Raw genomic sequence first — 18,796 nt, forward strand, 5'->3', positions numbered from 1 at the left:
AAGCGTCCCCTCTCTGGGAAATAGTCCCTCCAGTTATTTTTTATCGTCTTTGCTTTTTTTAACCTCAGGTTTCCAAATTACCTGGGGATCCCCTGCACTTTGCTCAGCACTACCAAGGGCTCATCTTTTCCTCTCACTTTGGCAAAAGTCTGTAATCCCTTGGAATGAATTAATTGTGAATCCTATACCTTCACTCTGTGTAATTTAGTTAAACTGACAGATGAGCCTTTTTGTTGTTGTTGCTATTGTTGTTGAAAGTAGTTTAGAGCATTTCCTAAATCTGCAGTTCCCTTCCTCAGCCTTTTGCCTTTACCTGAAACCAACACGCATGTAGTTCCTTTGGAATTTTTACCCTCAACAGCCAGTCTTCAGTGTGGTAAAGCGTGGTGTTTGTTGTGGTGGTGTTGGTGGCTTTTTGTTGGCTTCTTTTATCTTTTTTTTTTTTAATTTTTTATTTTTTGAGACGGAGTCTCGCTCTGTCGCCCTGGCTGGAGTGCAGTGGTGCAATCTCAGCTCACTGCAAGCTCCGCCTCCCGGGTTTACGCCATTCTCCTGCCTCAGCCTCCTGAGTAGCTGGGACTACAGGCGCCCGCCACCTCGCCCGGCTAGTTTTTTGTATTTTTTAGTAGAGACGGGGTTTCACCATGTTAGCCAGGATGGTCTCGATCTCCTGACCTCGTGATCCGCTCGTCTCGGCCTCCCAAAGTGCTGGGATTACAGGCTTGAGCCACCACGCCCGGCCTGGCTTCTTTTATCTTTTAGTTCTTCAGCTGTTCTATCCTCCTCCTCAGTGGCAAGGCCAGCACAGTTGCTGAAGTCTTCGGTTTAGCCATGTATACTTTCTACCCTGCCATATTTCCTCTTCAGTGAAACTGATCTCATCTTTCCATAAACAGTCTGAATCAATTTTTTTTTTTTTGAGACGGAGTCTCGCTCTGTCGCCCAGGCTGGAGTGCAGTGGCCGGATCTCAGCTCACTGCAAGCTCCGCCTCCCGGGTTCACGCCATTCTCCTGCCTCAGCCTCCCGAGTAGCTGGGACTACAGGCGCCCACCACCTCGCCCGGCTATTTTTTTGTATTTTTTTAGTAGAGACGGGGTTTCACCGTGTTAGCCAGGATGGTCTCGATCTCCTGACCTCGTGATCCACCCGTCTCGGCCTCCCAAAGTGCTGGGATTACAGGCTTGAGCCACCGCGCCCGGCCTGAATCAATCTTACTGCCCCTTGAATTTTGTTGAATCCCTAGGACAGAACTGATTATCAAGACCTGACTTGCCAGTTTCTTTTGGTGATTCTATTTATTGCCTTGGACCTGCATTTCTGTGGCTTAGAATAGATGATAGTATCATTTGAAATCACTTTCCCATAGTTAATTTAAACTTCCATTTTTATAGCTGCCACCTTAGTTTTGCCACAGTAATTTTTGTGTTTACAAAAATAAATTTTATAAAAATGTTTGTGTGCAATGGCTCCAGAAATTCTGGTGACTCTAGAATACCTAAAGTGATGGTACAAGGATGTGGTGGAGCCTTTGGCAGGTTATTAGGTCATGAAGGTGGACCCCTCATGAATTGGATTAGAGTCCTTATGAAAGGGACGCCAGAGAGCTCTCTTGCTCTCTTTCTACCATGTGAGTATATAATGGAAAAACAGTTCACAACCCATGAGAGGGCCCTCAACAGAACCTAACCATTCTTATACCCTGATGTCACACTTGCAACGGGCAGAACTGTGAGAAATAAATTTCTGTTGTTTATAATCCTCCTGTCTATGGTACTTAGTTATAGCAGCCTGAACTAAGACAATTGCCAGAAACAATATCTAAGTCAAAATTTATTGCTCTACCTTGTCTCTTTCAGTAAGATCTTATTTTTTAAATTTAATTAATCTTATTTTTAGAGACAGGGTCTCACTCTGTTGCCCACTGTGATAGCTCACCACAGCCTCAAAGTCCTAGGCTCAAGTGATCCTCCTGCCTCAGCCTCCTAAGTACCTAGGATTATAGGTGTGTGCCACTGTACCTGGCTAATTTTTTGTTTTTTTATTTTATTTTATTTTATTTTGTAGAGATGAGGTCTTGCTATGTTTCCCAGGCTGGTCTTGAATTCCTGGCCCCAAGCAATCCTCCTAAATTGGCCTTACAAAATGCTGGGATTATAGGCAAGAGCCACTGAGCCAAGCCTGCAGATTTTCTTTTCTCATTATTCACTTCTAATTAAATTTTACACTGCATATTACAGATGGAGGTTGAGCTAAAATGAAGCATTGTTTTGGTCCCATTTAGTACTTTTTTATTTATTTTTTTTTTTGAGATGGAGTCTCGCTCTGTCACCCAGGCTGGAGTGCAGTGGCATGATCTCCCCTCACTGCAAGCTCCGCCTCCTGGGTTCATGCCATTCTCCTGCCTCAGCCTCCCAAGTAGCTGGGACAACAGGCTCGTGTCACCACACCCGGCTAATTTTTGTATTTTTAATAAAGATGGAGTTTCACCACATTGACCAGACTGGTCTCGAACCCCTGACCTCGTGATCCACCCGCCTCTGCCTCCCAAAGTGCTGGGATTACAGGCATGAGCCACTGCGCCTGGCCCATTTAGTACTTTTAAAACATTCAAACTTCAGCTTATCCTCCAGGAAGCATTTATGTGAAAGAAGAGTCACTGACATCTCTTCTAAAGGTTCCTGGTCTAGTGGCTTAAGTTAAAAAATATTGGCCATAAAGCAGAACATTGAACTATTTCCTGGCATGCCTCTAGATCACAGCCTAGAATTTTATAAGATTTTTATTTAACTACTTATAGCAGCCATTTGAGACATCTGTTACATGCTGTGGAATTGCAGAATGTGGAACTTGGCTTTCTTGAGGCAGGCCAGCCTGCTGGTGCTGCTCACAGGCATAGGGGCCCCCAGAAGGGTCACAGCTGGGAGTCAGGAAACTGCAGGGCTTCATGGTGGAGCAGCACTGTCTGGTGGGAAGAGCTGACTTTGAGTCCTTACACTCCAGCTTCTGGGCATCATCACCTTGGTTTCTTTATCTGTGTAATAAAAAAGTGGAATTTCTTTCTGTCTTTCATGGTTTCACACCAAAACTGCTGGAAGGACTTTCACTAAATTGAGCACAAGATGTAATCTGTGGGAGGCGCGAGAAATTCACTTTCGTCACCTCTTGTGGTGAGAGAGTCCATGTGACTGCCCATCTGTGGGAATGGCCTTGCTTATTAAGCACCTTGGACAGAGAAAGTGCAGGCCTGAAATTTCAACATCCCCAAAAAGTCTGAAGGGCTGAAGCTCCATGGATGTACATCTCACGTGGGCAACTCTATGGAGCGTGTTTTAGAATGGGCAACTGGACAGTTAGTGATTTTTCTTGGCAGGCGGTGGGTAGACCAGCTAGTAGATAAGGTGGAACTAATTTCGCCTGCACAGGATTGTGAGAATTAAGTGAAATGAAGCAAATTATATATGATTACTTTTAAACTATAATTGCATAAAAGGTATTGGGAGGTATGTAAATATTATAAGACCTTCATTCCTGGGATGAATAGCTTGAAGTTGATCAGATAATGTTGATAAATATTTAATATCTGCTAATACTTATGTAGTACTTATGTTTCAGGCATTATTCTGTGTTTTACCTATATTACTCATCAACAACTCTATGAGGTGTTCCTTATTATTACTTAATATCTGTTTTGTAAATGAGGAGACTGAGGTAGAGATTGATTAAGAACTTAACCTACGGGCCGGGTGTGGTGGCTCACACCTGTAATCCCAGCACTTTAGGAGGCTGAGGCGGGTGGATCACCCAAGGTTAGGAGTTCAAAACCAGACTGGCCAACATGGCAAAACCCTGTCTCTACTAAAAAATACAAAAATTAGCTGGGTCTGCTGGCATGCGCCTGTAATCCCAGCTACTCAGGAGGCGGAGGCAGGATAATTGCTTAAACCTGGGAGGCGGAGATTGCAGTGAGCCAAGATTGTACCACTGCACACCAATCTGGGTGACAGAGTGAGACTCTGTTTCAGAAAAAAAAAAAAAAAAGCACTTACCTAATGTCATGTAGCTCCCAAGCAATTAAGCAGGATTTGAACCTAACTCATTTGACTCCAGAGTCCATTCCATTAATTATGACACTATTCATCGTTTTTTAAAAATCTGCTTAAAGATATTTTTCCCATAAAGAGTATCGCTACCTGAGACACTGTGCAGTGTTTTAACCATGAATACAGAAAGCCATTGGGTGGATTGAGGTGGGGGTACAACATGGTGAAATTGGATTTTAAGCAAGTTGAGTCAGGTACTGTGTAAGTAGACTAGGGGAAGAGTGTAAGGTGATAAAGGCCTGATTTCTGTTGAGATCTTTCAGCATGTAACACATGTTCTTATTAACAGCTTATCTGTCTAGAACATTCTTCATATGTCCATTTAGTGGTCTTAAATCCCAGCTCCTCAGAGGTTACATATTTTGCCTATACATGCCTTCCATATGGGTGGCATTGATACTAAAGGCAGGCTATTATAAAGCACATCTGAACATTATCCCACTAAGGGATCAGAAATTTTGTATTCGTGTTCATCTGGGGAGATGGTGTATGAAGGAAAAAAGGAAGGAGGAGCTTTTATGTCTTAAGAACTCTAGGTTTGAGCTTGGGTGTGGTGGCTCACACCTGTAATCTCAATACTTTGGGAGGCCAAAGTGGGAGGATTGCTTGAAGCAAGGAGCTCAAGAGCAGCCTGGACAATACAGCAAGACCCCATCTCTACAAAAAATACATATAAAAAAATAGCTGGATGTGGTGACACTTGCTTGTAGTCCCAGCTCGGGAGGCTGCTGTGGGAGGACCACTTGAGCCTAGGAATTCAAGGCTGCTGTGAGCTATGATTGCACCACTGCACTCTAGCCTGGCAGCAGAATGAGACCCTGTCCCTAAAAAGCAAAAAAACCCTCTAAGTTGGATAAATTAAAGTCAGAAAGACATAGGCAGCTGTCATTAGAGAGATAGTCGAATCGTTGTGTTCAGCTGGGTGAGATGGTTTCTTAATATGGCTGAAACAATGGAGGGTGTGAAGTTGGAGAACCGTCATATTAAAGATCTCAGTAGGCTTCAAAAGGAGGAAATGCTCTCGCTTCCCAGTTGCTTCTGAAATGGAGTCTAAGTTGTAGATATTTCCATGAATAGATACTGAAATATAATTATTGAGAGAGTGTCACATAAAGACGAGATTCCCATTACCATCCTAATGTAATTTGATTCCAGTTTTTATTTTTTATTCATGAAGTCAGTTTTCATTCATTTGATTGTCTTCATTTCTTTGTATCTCTGCCATTAATGTGAAGGAAGGAAACAGAGGTCCCTACTCTAATTCCCTCTGATTTTATCATTAATGTAGCTCTGGAAGCCATTTAACAGATTAGATAGCCAGAAAAAAAATGTCATTTATGTGCAACTAGTCATCAGGTAATTATGCTGTCTAACTAAGGTTTCATACTATACCCCCAGGACTCCCTATTTACTAATCAACTCAGGTAGAATATGCATTCTGGTAAATTGAACATGGTGTAATGATGTGAAGCCATACCATCTGCTATTATGTTAAATATTTAAATATTACATTTTAAAAGCACAATTTACATGTTATTTAAACAACTATGTTTTGCATATAGCAAAGCTTTTCAAAATGCATTCATGTATTTGAAAAGAGAAAACAGATTACTTTGTGAGTATTCAGTTCTTGTTTTTCACTAAATGCAAATATATATTATACCATTTTCTTATTTTCAAAACTGTCTTGAAAATCTGCATTTTGTGACTGGATTCTCTTGGAACCTAAGGAAACTAAAGCTTTTAAGAAAAATAAAATTATGCTAAGTAGTTTTATTGGAAGAACAAAGAATTTTATTGTTATTATCTTGGACTAAAATGTTCTCATCCATTGGCTCTATAGTAACAGTAACAAGTGGAGCAAACAATTTCATAAATTTGGACTAGAAAAGCCGTGAATGAATAAGATTCCTGAGAGAGTTACAAGGGTTGGAAGAAAAGCTCCAGTTCAGTTTATTCACAGAGAAAGATGACTGTAATGAAACAAAATAAGTGAGAAAAACTGCATCTAGTGTGTGTGTATATTTTGACCACATTAATGCACTATTTGTGATGCACAAATTTGCTGTCTAGCTCTTGTAATTAAAAAAGCAGAGGAAGTTTTTATGTTTAGTATAAATAATTTGCTATTTTCATAGCATTTTTGCTTTGTTTGCATTAATAAAACACACTAACCTTTTTTTTTTCTAAATAATTGCACAGAATTTGTAGTCAAATGTGTTGGCCTAAGCAATATCTTGCCACTGGAGTACATTCGCATTCCTTTCCAACATATTATATCACAGGGCAATGGTAGAGCTGCAGTCTTTGTGGTTTAACCAGGACAGTTTGTTTGTGGTTTCACCTTTCTTTCTGAAGATTTCTCTTGACCTGAGCTTGTTAAATAATTTTCTGTAGAAAGCGTGAGTGAGTGTGTATGTGTGTGTGTGTTTGGGTACATGTGTGCTTATGTGTGTGCCTGTGAACATGTGTGTGTTTGTATTGTATTTTAAGCAATGAAAATCTAAGCATTTTCTCAGTATCATGAGTCTTTAGGGAAATGAAAATCAGTATTACTTCACATCCACCAGGATGGCTACAGTAAAAAAAAAAAAAGATGGATATATACAAGCATTGTTGAAGATGTGGTGAAACTGGAACCGTTGTACAGTGCTGAAGGGAATGTAAATGGTATAGAAATTTGGAAAACAATTTTGCAGTTACTCAGAAAGTTAAGCATATAGTCACCATATGAGCCAGCAATTTCACTCTTAGGTATATACCCCAGAGAACTGAAAACATATGTTCATAAAAATTGTACATGAATGTTTATAGCAGCATTATTCATTAGAGCCAAAAAGTGGAAACAAATGTCCATCAGCTGATGAATGGATGAACAAAATATGGTATAATCATACAATGAAATACTATTTGACCATAAAAAAGAAACAAAGTATTGATAGTTGCTACAACATGGATGAACTATGAAATCATTATGCTAAGGGAAAGAAGCCAAATACAAAAGGCCATGTGTTGTGTGACTTCATTTATATGAAATATCCAGAATGGGCAAATTCATAGGGACAGAGAGTATTAAAGATTAATTGTTGCCAGGCACTAGGTGGGAAGTGAGTGAGTGACTGCTAATGGGTATGGGGTCTCTCTTTGAAGTCATGAAAATTCTAGAACTAGATAGGCACAACCTCGTGAATATACTAAAAAAAAACACACACTGAATTGTGCTCTTTAAGATTGAATTTTATGGTATGCGAGTTATATTTCAGCTTTTAAAGATGAATGCTAAATCCCAGTTATGCCTAGTGTTCCATTATTGGAATGCTAAGCTTATGGGAGTTATTTATATCCTGCTGTTCAAGGTCATCGCCAAGGTCTAGTTTTTCACACACAAAAATTGCAACCTCCAGCATAAATGGGTTAAGCATCTGGAAGGTCAGGTATTAGCAAAGTACTGAGTTTGAGTGATAAGAGGACTCTTGCCGAATGACTTGAACAAACCTAAATTTTCCCTTATTTCTTAGAGCATATACTTCAAATATTCAAAACTGTTAAATGAAATTTACCAAAGGCATGAAAGTAGTGCTAATGATATAGCATTAATATATCTCAATTATGTAGTGACAGACTTTTCTTGAATCTTCAAGGGGGAAAAAACATACAATTTAAGAATATTTCGGTGAATAGTTTTGGAATTTGTTATACTTTTAGTAATACGGAAGTCTCAATCTTCAGAACAGCATTTGATTACTCCCATTAAGACTCTGTAGTTCCTGTCTTTCTTGTGAAATTAATTTTGTTGGTAGCAGACACCAAATTGGGAATAGAATTTATAACTGGTATATATTCTTGCAATTTAATGGTCTCAATTCTTATTGAACATTTAAATCTGGAAATTGAGATATATACTGCCTTAGTAAATGATAATGATGAAATATTTTCTGCTTTGTAAGTAGAATTGAAAATCACTGTAATTAGTTTCTTTTCCCTTTTTACTCCTTTCTCTCCCCCTTGAGACACATTGGTTTCCCAAGTTACGAATTCAGTTTCTTTTGTTTGTTCTAGCTGCTTAGTCTTTCTTATTACATACCTGTTTAATTTTTAATTTCTCATTAAAAGTAAATATGGCTAATTTTCCTATCAATATTGCAAGAAACCTTCCATTTCTCTCTGCCATAACCTTGATATAGTACTGTCTAGTCTGTATTATTACATAATTAAAATGCTTTTTTTTTGTCAAATAGTTCTGGCAAAGCAACTTATCAATACGTTTTAAATGGATCAGAGATTTATTTCTGTAATGTTGAGATTAGCGTTATAAATACTGTCATGGACCTAAAAATGCTAAGTGGAATAATATGTTCAATGCTCTGGGAAAAGTTGTTAAAATTGCAGGAAACATACTTAAAGATGAACGTATCGTAGGTATTCAGACCTTCTTAATCAGTTTCATTTATCATATAATGTAGACACATTAAAAAAATACACTAATCTTGAGTCATTTGAGAAATACAATTGGCCCTCCATATCCTTGGATCCTGTATCCATGGATTCAACCAACTACAGATTGAAAATTTTTGGCAGGTGTGGGGTGGGAAATGGATGATTGCATTGGTGCTGAACATGTACAGACTTTTTTTTTTCTTGTCATTATTCCCTAACAATACAATAAAACAACTATTTGCATAGCATTTATGTTGTATTAGGTATTATAAGTTACCTAGAGATTATTCAAAGTATATGGGAGGGTGTGCATAGGTTATATGCAAATACTACACTGTTTTATGTAAGGGACTTGAGCATCCATCGATTTTGATATCTGTTGGAGGTCCTGGAACCAATCTTCCATGGATACCCAGGGACAAGTGCATTTACTAAGCATGAACCATATGCCTGTCACTGTGTATTTGTGGTGATCCTATGGTGGCTGTGAGTACTGTTGGTGATCAAAACGGATAAGGTTATTCCTGCCCTTGGCTGTTTATACTCCTGCCCTTGGCTGTTTATACTGTAATCCTGGAGCTACTGATTTGGTAGCACCCATGCGACTGGAGCATAGTGACTGATGCAGAGACCAGCTTGAGATGAGACCACCTGGGTGGTGGGCAGGGAACTGGTGATATAAGCATATAGTTATGGGAAAGAGTTTGAACTTATTCTTGCTGTGATGACAAGCCATCAGAGGCTTACTACTGGGGAGTCCAACTTCAATTTTATACAAGATTATGCTAAGCAGTGGTGGAAAATAGTGGGTATCAGAGGAGAAGCAGAGGATTCAGTTGGTTGGATTTTATGGTAATCAGGCAAGCTATGATGGTGACCCAGACTAAAGTAGTGGCCCTAGAGCTAGAAAGAAGTAGATTGATAAAAAACTGTTTAGAAGAATTAATAAAACTTGATGGATAGGATTTGGGGGTAGCAGGGTGATAAGGTTAAGGTCAAAGGACATGTCAAGGACCTTTCTACGTCTTTGGCTTGAACAACTGGATAGGTGGAAATCCCGTGTCTTGAGGTGGAGCACATGAGAGGAGGAGCTGATTTGGAAGGGGCAGTCCAGTGTTCAGCTTGGGGTATGTAGAGTCTGGTGGGGAGGGTGTGTTTGTAAGGTAAGGGAGCACAGGGACTGTCCTTTCTTGAACTCTGGTAACTGGCTCGTGGTCTGGATGCAAGTTATAATACATAAACCATTTCTAAAACCCAACAGATTTTTACAGGTTTTCAGTTCACAGGTAAGTTGCTATAACTGATGATGCCTCTGTGGTCTTTCAGATAGCGCAGCACTCTAAAAATTTCTATGTATTTGATAGTCAAAACATTAACTATATTCATTTTATAGTCAGTGCTCACTTACTGTGATCGGTCTTCCTTGGTGTTCCTAGAACCGTGCCTCTCTGGCCCACAAGGTCAGGTTACAGATTTGATCTTTACATGGTTAAGTTGGATTTTCTAAGTTGTCTTTTGACAGGCTGCATCCCTCACCTTGGATGGCTGACCTGGTAACTGATTAGGAAGGAAACTGCTCTACAGTTGTTATGAACTAGGACTGATTTGTCTTTCCTACCACTTAAGACTCAAAACGTATGTTCTACCTACACTGGGACTCTAATGGCCTTTGTTTACAAAGGTGGAGCCCAACAGATATGCACTTCTTACATTGGCTATGGTTATATCTCCTTTGGCATTAAGTATGCATTTATGGAGAAGTAAAGCCACACAATTTTACTTCTCTTTTGATTTCCTGTGGACAACATTTTTATTCCTTCAACAAGTATAAGTAGGCCATTTAAAGGCTGGGAATATAAGTGTTTTGTTATTTGCTGTACCTCCAGTGCCTGGCACAGGGACTGGCACGCATATGGCACTTGATAAATATTTATTAAATACATGAGTGAAAGAAGGAATGGCTGAATCATTGTTCTGTGAGAAAGGATAATTCAGTTTTCAGAATCCAAGGCGGCAGGCAAACTATATTTTCCTCTAAGATTATGTCCCTGGAACCTGCTGAGAAATCAAAGCTGAAAAATAGAAATTTGGGCATCATCCTGATAAAAAGAATTACAAAAATCATGAAAGTGGAAGCCCTTTAGTGTGTGCAGGGGGCAGTAGGGATAGAGGAGAAGCGAACAGCAGAGAAACGGGTTGGAAGGAGGAGTGAAGCCTCAGGAAAGCAAGGAGTCCTGTGGAAGCAGGAGCAGTCAACAGTGGAGAGCTGGGAGGTGCGAAGGGATGCAGACACAAAGACACCTTTTCATCTGGCCAGAAGTAACTTAGGAAAGTGCAATCAGAGCCTGGGACACAGTGTAAAGTAAGACTGAGAATTCTGTCCTTTTATCTATATTCTTCATTACTAGTGATTGTAATTGAGGGGCAAGTTTTTCTTGAGCAAAGATGTAGTTTTGATTTTCTGCTACATAAAGCCCAGCATCATAAGACACTCTTGGCAATGATATTGAAGGGTTTATTTTGAGATTTCTTGTAAGCTGATTATTTACTGATCAATAATCAAGGCCAGTTTTTTTATTGTTCCTATTAAAGGTAATAATGTTTGATATATATAATATACATATTTATGTGTATGTGTGCACACGTGTACACACATGTTGATAAATTTAGGAGAATTACAAAAAAGTCACAGTAGGAAAAGATTTGAAAATTGACTTGAGTTCTAATGTGAAAAATATAGGTCATTTATCCAGAGTTATTTGGAAGCATTTCAGTTTAAATTTCATTAAATTCTCTAGTTCATAAGAATGCTACAGAGCTACAATAATAACAATATAGAAACTTGAGTTGTGCTAATACATGGGGTTGTGCCAGTAATGTGTGTGTGCATGCCTGTGTAGGTATATGGCTAATTGTATGTGTGTGTGTGTGTATGCACACACACATTTGAGTCTTTTTAGGATGTTACCATTTGCAAAGGAATTAGTTCTTACATAAGTAAGTTTACTTTATAGAAATGAAAGTAGTAGCTACTGTTTATTCTGCAGCTCTTTTGTTCCAAGCATGTTACAGTAATCCTGGGTAGGAGGTTTTATGATTCTTAAAGTGAAGAAGTTGAAGTTCAGAAAGTTTAAATGATTTGCCCCAAGTCACAGAGCTGGAAGATAGGAGAATCCTGCCTTTTTTTTTTTTTTTTTAATACTCATGCATTGTCCAGTGTGCAGTTAGAGTCCTTAGGGTGTAAGAGTGAGTTACCTGTTTGGTTGGGGGCCAATTAATCTCCATAGAGAAAACAGAAACCATTAGATGAGAACTTTTTCAACATTTTGCACCTAATCTATTTAATATCCATAGCTACACCTATTTTTCTTTTCTTTCTGTTAAGAGGAAAAGGCTCTTGCCTCCAAGCACTTCATCCTTTTTATTTATCTGTGTCTCTGCCTGCACCTCTTCCCTTACTAGCTTCTTCCCATGAGCATAAACCAATTTCTCCCTGTCTTAGTCCGTTTAGGGTTGCTATAAATACCTGAGTCTGAGTAATCTCTAAAGAAAAGAGGTCTATTTCGCTCACAGTTCTTCTGGCTTAAAGTTCAAGATTGAGCATCTGGTGGGGGCCTCAGGCCACTTCCGTTTGTGGTGAAAGGTGAAGGGGAGCTAGCATGTGCAGAGATCATGTGGTGAGAGAGGAAGCAAGGGAGTGGGAAGGTGCCAGTCTCTTTTAACAATCAGCGCTGGCAGGAACTAATAAGAGTGAGAACTCACTCACCCCCTGACCCCAGGGAGGGCATTCATCTTTTCTTGAGGGATACTCCCCCATGACCCAAACACCTCCCATTAGGTTCTACTCCAATACTGGGGATCGGATTTCAACATGAGGCCGGGTAGTGGCTCCTGCCTATAATCCCAGCACTTTGGGAGGCTGAGGCAGACATATCACCTGAGGTCAGGAGCTCAAGACCAGCTTGACCAACATGGTGACACGCAGTCTCTACTAAAAATAGCTGGGCATGGTGGCACCTGCGTGTAATCCCAGCTACTCGGGAGGCTAAGGCATAAGAATCATTTGAACCCAGGAGGTGGAGGTTGCAGTGAGCCAAGATCATGCCATTGCACTTCAGCCTGGACTACAGAGTGAGATTCGGGCTCTAAACAAATAAATACATTCATTCGTTCATTCATTCAACATGAGGTTTTGGAGGGACAAACACCTAAACCATAGCACTCCCCAAAGGCAATACCTTCTGTATTAGTTGTAATGTTGCATAACAAACCACTCCAAAGCTCAGTGAAGTAAACCAGTACCATTTATTTAGCTTACTGTTTTGTGGGTCAGCAAATTAGGCTGGGCTCAACTGGACTCACTTGTATACCTGTGGTCAGCTAGACAGCTTCACCTCTGGAGAAGTAGCTGACCAGTGGCAAGGACCTTCAGGGTGACTGCAGTCTGTACCTTTCTTTCATTACTCAGCACACTGGCCTAAAGTTCACATGGTTGCTTGAGAGGGTTTCAAGAGAGAAGCCTATAAATCATCTTGAGGTGTAGGCTGGGAGCTCGTGTAGTATCCCTTCCTCCACATTCTGTTAGCCAAAGCATGTCACAATGCCAGCCCAGGTCCAGCGGGGTGGAGAAGCGGGCTAGTAAGCCATGGAACTTCTCATTGTCATTAACCCCAAATCATATTGTTGGGATCAACAATATCACCCTTGATTTGGGGTTAATGTTAGATCTCATAGTTCTCATAGTTAGATGACCACCTCAGGCTGCGTTTGTGCCTGTGCTCTGGGTTCCCTCTCTCACTGCAGTTAGAACATCATGTGGCCGCTGTTGGTTTATTTCTCGGTGGAAAGTGAGCCTCTTAAAACCAAGGACTGTGTATCAACCCAGGATTTGGCTTGTAGAGGAGGTAACGAAAAGCTGAAGTTGTTGTGAAAGTAGATGTCAGACCATTGGTATCTGGCAGCATGGAAATTGGGATTCAAGATAATGTATGCTTGTGTCTTCAAACTTGCTTGTTGATGTTTAAAAACTTTGGAGCAAACTCATTCTAACATATCAAAATCAAATATTTCTTTGAAAAAAATGGAGGGGGTAAAGAATCCTGGCTAGGATTCTGAGTAGAAATCATTTAATGCTTGCACACTATCTTTGTAGGTTTTTCATGAGGTTACATGTTTGTTTATAAGGAAGTCAAGTTAATTTCGTGACGTGTTTGTCAGAGAAAACTGTCCATTAACTGATTCATTGGGATTTGGGATAAAATTTCTATTCTAGAATGTAAAATGAAGGAAGGGTGTCAGTCAGCATCCTAGATATTACTCTAGAAGATGTTGAACGTAAATATTTCTGTTAGAATGAGTAGTAGCATTTACCTTAAGGGAGTTTGTCTTGAAGTGAGTATGTCTTATTGTGCACTGATTCTTAATTGATTGTTTTTCACATGCATTTTGTGTTTTAGGTTCAGCTGTCTATATATCTCCCTAGATACCTAAAACTGACTACCTGATCACGTCTTCCCATTGCTGAGCTATTTCCCTGATATCTGGCCATGCAACGGAGATCAAGAGGGATAAATACTGGGCTTATTCTACTCCTTTCTCAAATCTTCAATGTTGGGATCAACAATATTCCACCTGTCACCCTAGCAACTTTGGCCCTCAACATCTGGTTCTTCTTGAACCCTCAGAAGCCACTGTACAGCTCCTGCCTTAGTGTGGAGAAGTGTTGCCAGCAAAAAGACTGGCAGCGTTTACTGCTCTCTCCCCTTCACCATGCTAATGATTGGCATTTGTATTTCAATATGGCATCCATGCTCTGGAAAGGAATACATCTAGAAAGAAGACTGGGAAGTAGATGGTTTGCCTTGGTTATCACCACATTTTCTGTACTTACTGGAGTGGTATACCTGCTCTTGCAATTTGCTGTTGCCGAATTTATGGATGAACCTGACTTCAAAAGGAGCTGTGCTGTAGGTTTCTCAGGTAAGGGAGACAAAATTGTGAGGTTGCATGCATAAAGGAAGCAAGGGAGGTGTGGCTGCTGTCATTTTATGAAGTGTGGGTCCCTAGTTGGTGAGAGGAACCAAATTCTAAGTGGTTAATGGCTGCTGATGCTTTGCATCTTGAAGAGGAGGCTGGAGCATGCAAGGACTAGTTTTTGCCATTTAACATTATGCTGCATCATCCACTCTTAGACAGTCTGCACTAGGACCTGCTGGGAGGTGGTTTGTAGAAGACATAGTATTGGAAATATGCACCAGCTCCATATGGTAGGGTCACAGAAAGACCCACAGATGTATCTGTAATAGGGAGGTCTCAAAAAAGATGACTGTGCTTGTGAAGTAGGCTCAATGTGCTGTCTCTGATTACCAACTTGTCTGCACCTGGTGAGACAGAGCACACTCATCTGCAACAAGTTACATGAGGCAGATTTAGTATTGACAGTTAGGCAGCAAGGGACAACAGGAGCCTAGGATTCATTGTGAGCCCGTCCTTCAAGGCTCAAAAAGCTGCCCAGGGCTGTTGGAGTCTTGACTGTGTGTGCTCCTTTCATGCAGATAAGGAACCCCGAAGAGGCAGCCAGGTACAAACCTGGGAATCACATGAATCACTAGGCAAAGCTTTGAAAGACATCCTATTTAGGGAGTGGATTAGGCTGTTTCAGCCAACCCCCTTTTATCTCAGGGTGTTGAATTTCCAGCACATTTCCACAGTTATTCTTGAGAACGACAAGCGAGAAAGGAGGGGGAGATCTACATAGGTCCAAGTCCACCTGGAGAACTGTCCTGCATATGCCTCTGGATGACTTTGTTAATAAATGCACTACACCCTGGTATGGCATGCTGGCCCTGTTTTAGGAGCCATGATAGTCACTCTGCATAACCTAACCAATTTAATTTATACAGCAGATCCATGTGGAGATGGGATTGTCTTGATTTTATTTTATTATTTTTTTATTTTTTTGAGACGGAGTCTCGCTCTGGTGCCAGGCTGGAGGGCAGTGGCGTGATCTCGGCTCACAGCAACCTCCGCCTCCCAGGTTCAAGCGATTCTCCTGCCTCAGCCTCCCGAGTAGGTGGGACTACAAGGCACGTGTCACCATGCCCAGCAAATTTTTGTATTTTTAGTAGAGACGGGGTTTCACCATGCTGGCCAGGATGGTCTGTATCTCTTGACCTTGTGATCCACCCACCTTGGCCTCCCGAAGTGCTGGGATTACAGACGTGAGCCACTGTGCCCGGCCTTGATTTTATTTTACTTTTTTTATTTTTAATTTTTTTTTTCCTGACCACCTGTGGACTGTTGGGGGATTGTCCTGATTTTATAGATGAGGAAGCCAAGACCCAGAGAAGTGAAGTCACTAGCACAAGGTTACCCAGCTAGGAAGCGATGGAGCTGGGATTTGAACCCAGTCTGCGTATTAGCTGTATGATGCATTGTCTCTCACCTTCTTCGTCACTAGTTCCTTTTTACAGATATTTCATGGGACCAAAATTTCCAGCAGGTTTTAAATTAGGTGTTCTAAATATTAGAATGTGAAGGGGAAGAGAGAAAAGTCCTGAAACAAGGAAATCTAATCTAATCCTTCCTTCTGCTTTTCCTGACATCCTTCCCCTTTCCTTCCAAGATGTGTCCTTATGCATCTAATTGTGGGAGAAGAAAGAATATATGCCCTGCCTTCAACATGTTTTTCCATAGAGGTTAGAAAAATACAAATTACTGGTATTTTTATTGAGTTAAAATTATATAGCATAACTATTTTATTTTATAGTGTACACTATTTTATAGTGTACAGTTCACTGGCATTTAATACCAATGATAGTATTTTATTCACATGTTAGGTATTATGTATTTAGTAGCATACTGAACACCAATATGAACTTCTATATTTACAAACATCAAAGGCGTGACTGCCTTTAACGTTGTCTTTTTACCGAATGCAGGATTTTAAGGAATAGGGTATGTTTTAAAGCAAAAAGTTGGATGTAATCGAATAATCATTTTCACTTTTAATTGGCTTTCTTTGTAAATGTTGATACTCCTACTTTGGGATTGTTAATATTTGCATGTTCTTCATTCTCTTTTAGGAGTTTTGTTTGCTTTGAAAGTTCTTAACAACCATTATTGCCCTGGAGGCTTTGTCAACATTTTGGGCTTTCCTGTACCGAACAGATTTGCTTGTTGGGTCGAACTTGTGGCTATTCATTTATTCTCACCAGGGTAAGTGTTTTCTTTTAGGGAATACAGTTGAAGAACCTGATGTTCCATGGAGAAAAAAAATTGCAATAATAACAAGGAAACCACTTGTTTTCCACAGTGAGGTTTATTCTTTATCTGTTAGGACAGAGTCAAGCTTGATGGTTTTAATGTCAGACATTTCTGGGTTTAAATCTTGTTAACTATTGAGCTGTATAATTGTAGGTTACTTGTCCTAACTGAGTTGCAGATTCCTCGTTTTTTGACTAGGAGAAACTGTTATACAGATTTGAGGATCAATATTAACCGGCCAATCAGCTGGTTAATTCTGAAAGCAATATTCCAAAGAAGCACATAGAAACCATATAACTATAAAGATTTAAAAGCTATAAGATATGTTGATCTAATGCTTTTTTTTTGGTCTGTCTGTTTCTGAGATGGAGTCTCACTCTGTTACCCAGGTTGGTGTGCAGTGGCGTGATCTCAGCTCACTGCAACCTCCACCTCCCCGGTTCAAGCAATTCTCCCGCCTCAGCCTCCCAAGTAGCTGGGATTACAGGCTCCCACCACCACGCCCAGTTAATTTTTGTATTTTTAGTAGAGACGGGATTTCACCATGTTGGCCAGGATGGTCTCCATCTCTTGACCTTGTGATCCGCCCACCTTGGCCTCCCAAAGTGCTGAGATTATAGGCATGAGCCACCGCGCCGGCAGATCTAATGCTTTTAAGCCATTTTAGCTGTCAGTTGTCTTGGTAATAGAACTTTTTAAACAAAAGGCTTTACTTGACACTCAAAATGTGAAATGGATCAGCTCTGAAGTCTTTTGGGTTGAGAGGTGGCATGGGGCCCCTTTCACTGTACTCCCATGTTGCTGTGGCTTCCTCAGAGGAGGCACCTCCACAAAACTCTAAAGCTCCAGGAAGTGCAATTTCAGAACTGCTGATCTCTAGATGAATTTTTTCCCTTACAGAGAAGGACTTGGAAATTCGGAAGGTTAAGAGACTTGTCAACAAACAGTTTGTGGTAGACACCAGCCTCATGAGGATTCAGGCCCCCTGACTCCTGTCTGGGGCTCTTGCCTATTCATGCTGCACTTTCTTCCTTTGGTTCCTTTCTCTGCTTTTTGTTTAGGAAAAGGAGGATAAGTTGTGTTATTTGTCCACCTCTTCCACCAGCTTCACTTTCCTTAATCTGTCTTGTGCAACTGGAAATACATGATATTTGTTTTTACTGTGGGACTGGATATTGGCGAAGGGTGAGATTCAGGAAGGTTCAGAAAGAAGGAAGATTTCTGTTTGCTACTGTTCTTTACAGACAGTTTTTGTTTTGGTTTTGATTTGTGTGACTGTACTGAGTGTCTTACCTTATTCGAGAGTATTCTCATTGGGCTGTGTGTCAGCCCGGTAACTCCGGGTCCTTCTTTAATGCTAATTTCCCATCACGGGCAGCCCCTGGCAACTGGCCTATAAATGGCAGTGATGTGGTCCCTGAGTACTACTCATTTACAATTGTATTGCTACTTTTGACAGTTCCACGAAGAAAGTCTAACAAAATCTTCAAAGTTTTCTTTGAAAAAGCATCCAGTAATGTCTGTCCCTTATCTGAACAGCCCTCTCTATACCTTGTCACTCACTGCTCCTCTGACTTGCTTGATGTGACTTGGTTCTCTGTGTCAATGATAGGCTCTTGTATGTGACTGGCAACACCCAGCATTCATATGAAAATCACTCCCTCTGCTATTTGAACTTTTATCCTGTGATGAATCCATTGAATAACAGTGCATTTGATATTCTTATGCAACTATTTCTGAAGAGCTTTTTATGCATTTCACTTTTTAGGGTTCCCCCCAACTTACATGGAAAAGGCATGGTTGCGTTTTTATGTCATATGCATATTCTGTGTGGAGGGACCGGTAATTCTGAGCTTGGGAAGTAAATGAAATTTCCTGTCTTTGAACTTGAAGTCTTTTGATTTTTAAGATTTGACTGCTTTGAATGATAAACTTCTAATATACAAGCATCTACTTATGCATGTATCCAAATAAAGACTACACTAAACACCGG

The 18,796-nt window shown here is 40.4% G+C and overlaps 1 protein-coding gene across 9 annotated transcripts in view; it reads left to right on the forward strand.

Moving 5' to 3' along the window:
- The window catches only part of RHBDD1 (rhomboid domain containing 1), a 163,364-nt gene that overhangs the window by 15,503 nt on the left and 129,065 nt on the right, over positions 1–18,796 (forward strand). For all 9 annotated transcript variants that reach the window (XM_077957724.1, XM_077957723.1, XM_028831159.2 and 6 more), the window contains 2 exons: positions 13,995–14,517; positions 16,623–16,755. In XM_077957724.1, coding sequence (XP_077813850.1) covers positions 14,085–14,517; positions 16,623–16,755 — 566 coding nt within the window. In that variant the 5' untranslated portion in view covers positions 13,995–14,084. The remainder of the gene's footprint in view (positions 1–13,994; positions 14,518–16,622; positions 16,756–18,796) is intronic.

The sequence above is a fragment of the Macaca mulatta genome, chromosome 12, assembly GCF_049350105.2.
Source record: "Macaca mulatta isolate MMU2019108-1 chromosome 12, T2T-MMU8v2.0, whole genome shotgun sequence".
Taxonomy (NCBI): Eukaryota; Metazoa; Chordata; class Mammalia; order Primates; family Cercopithecidae; genus Macaca; species Macaca mulatta.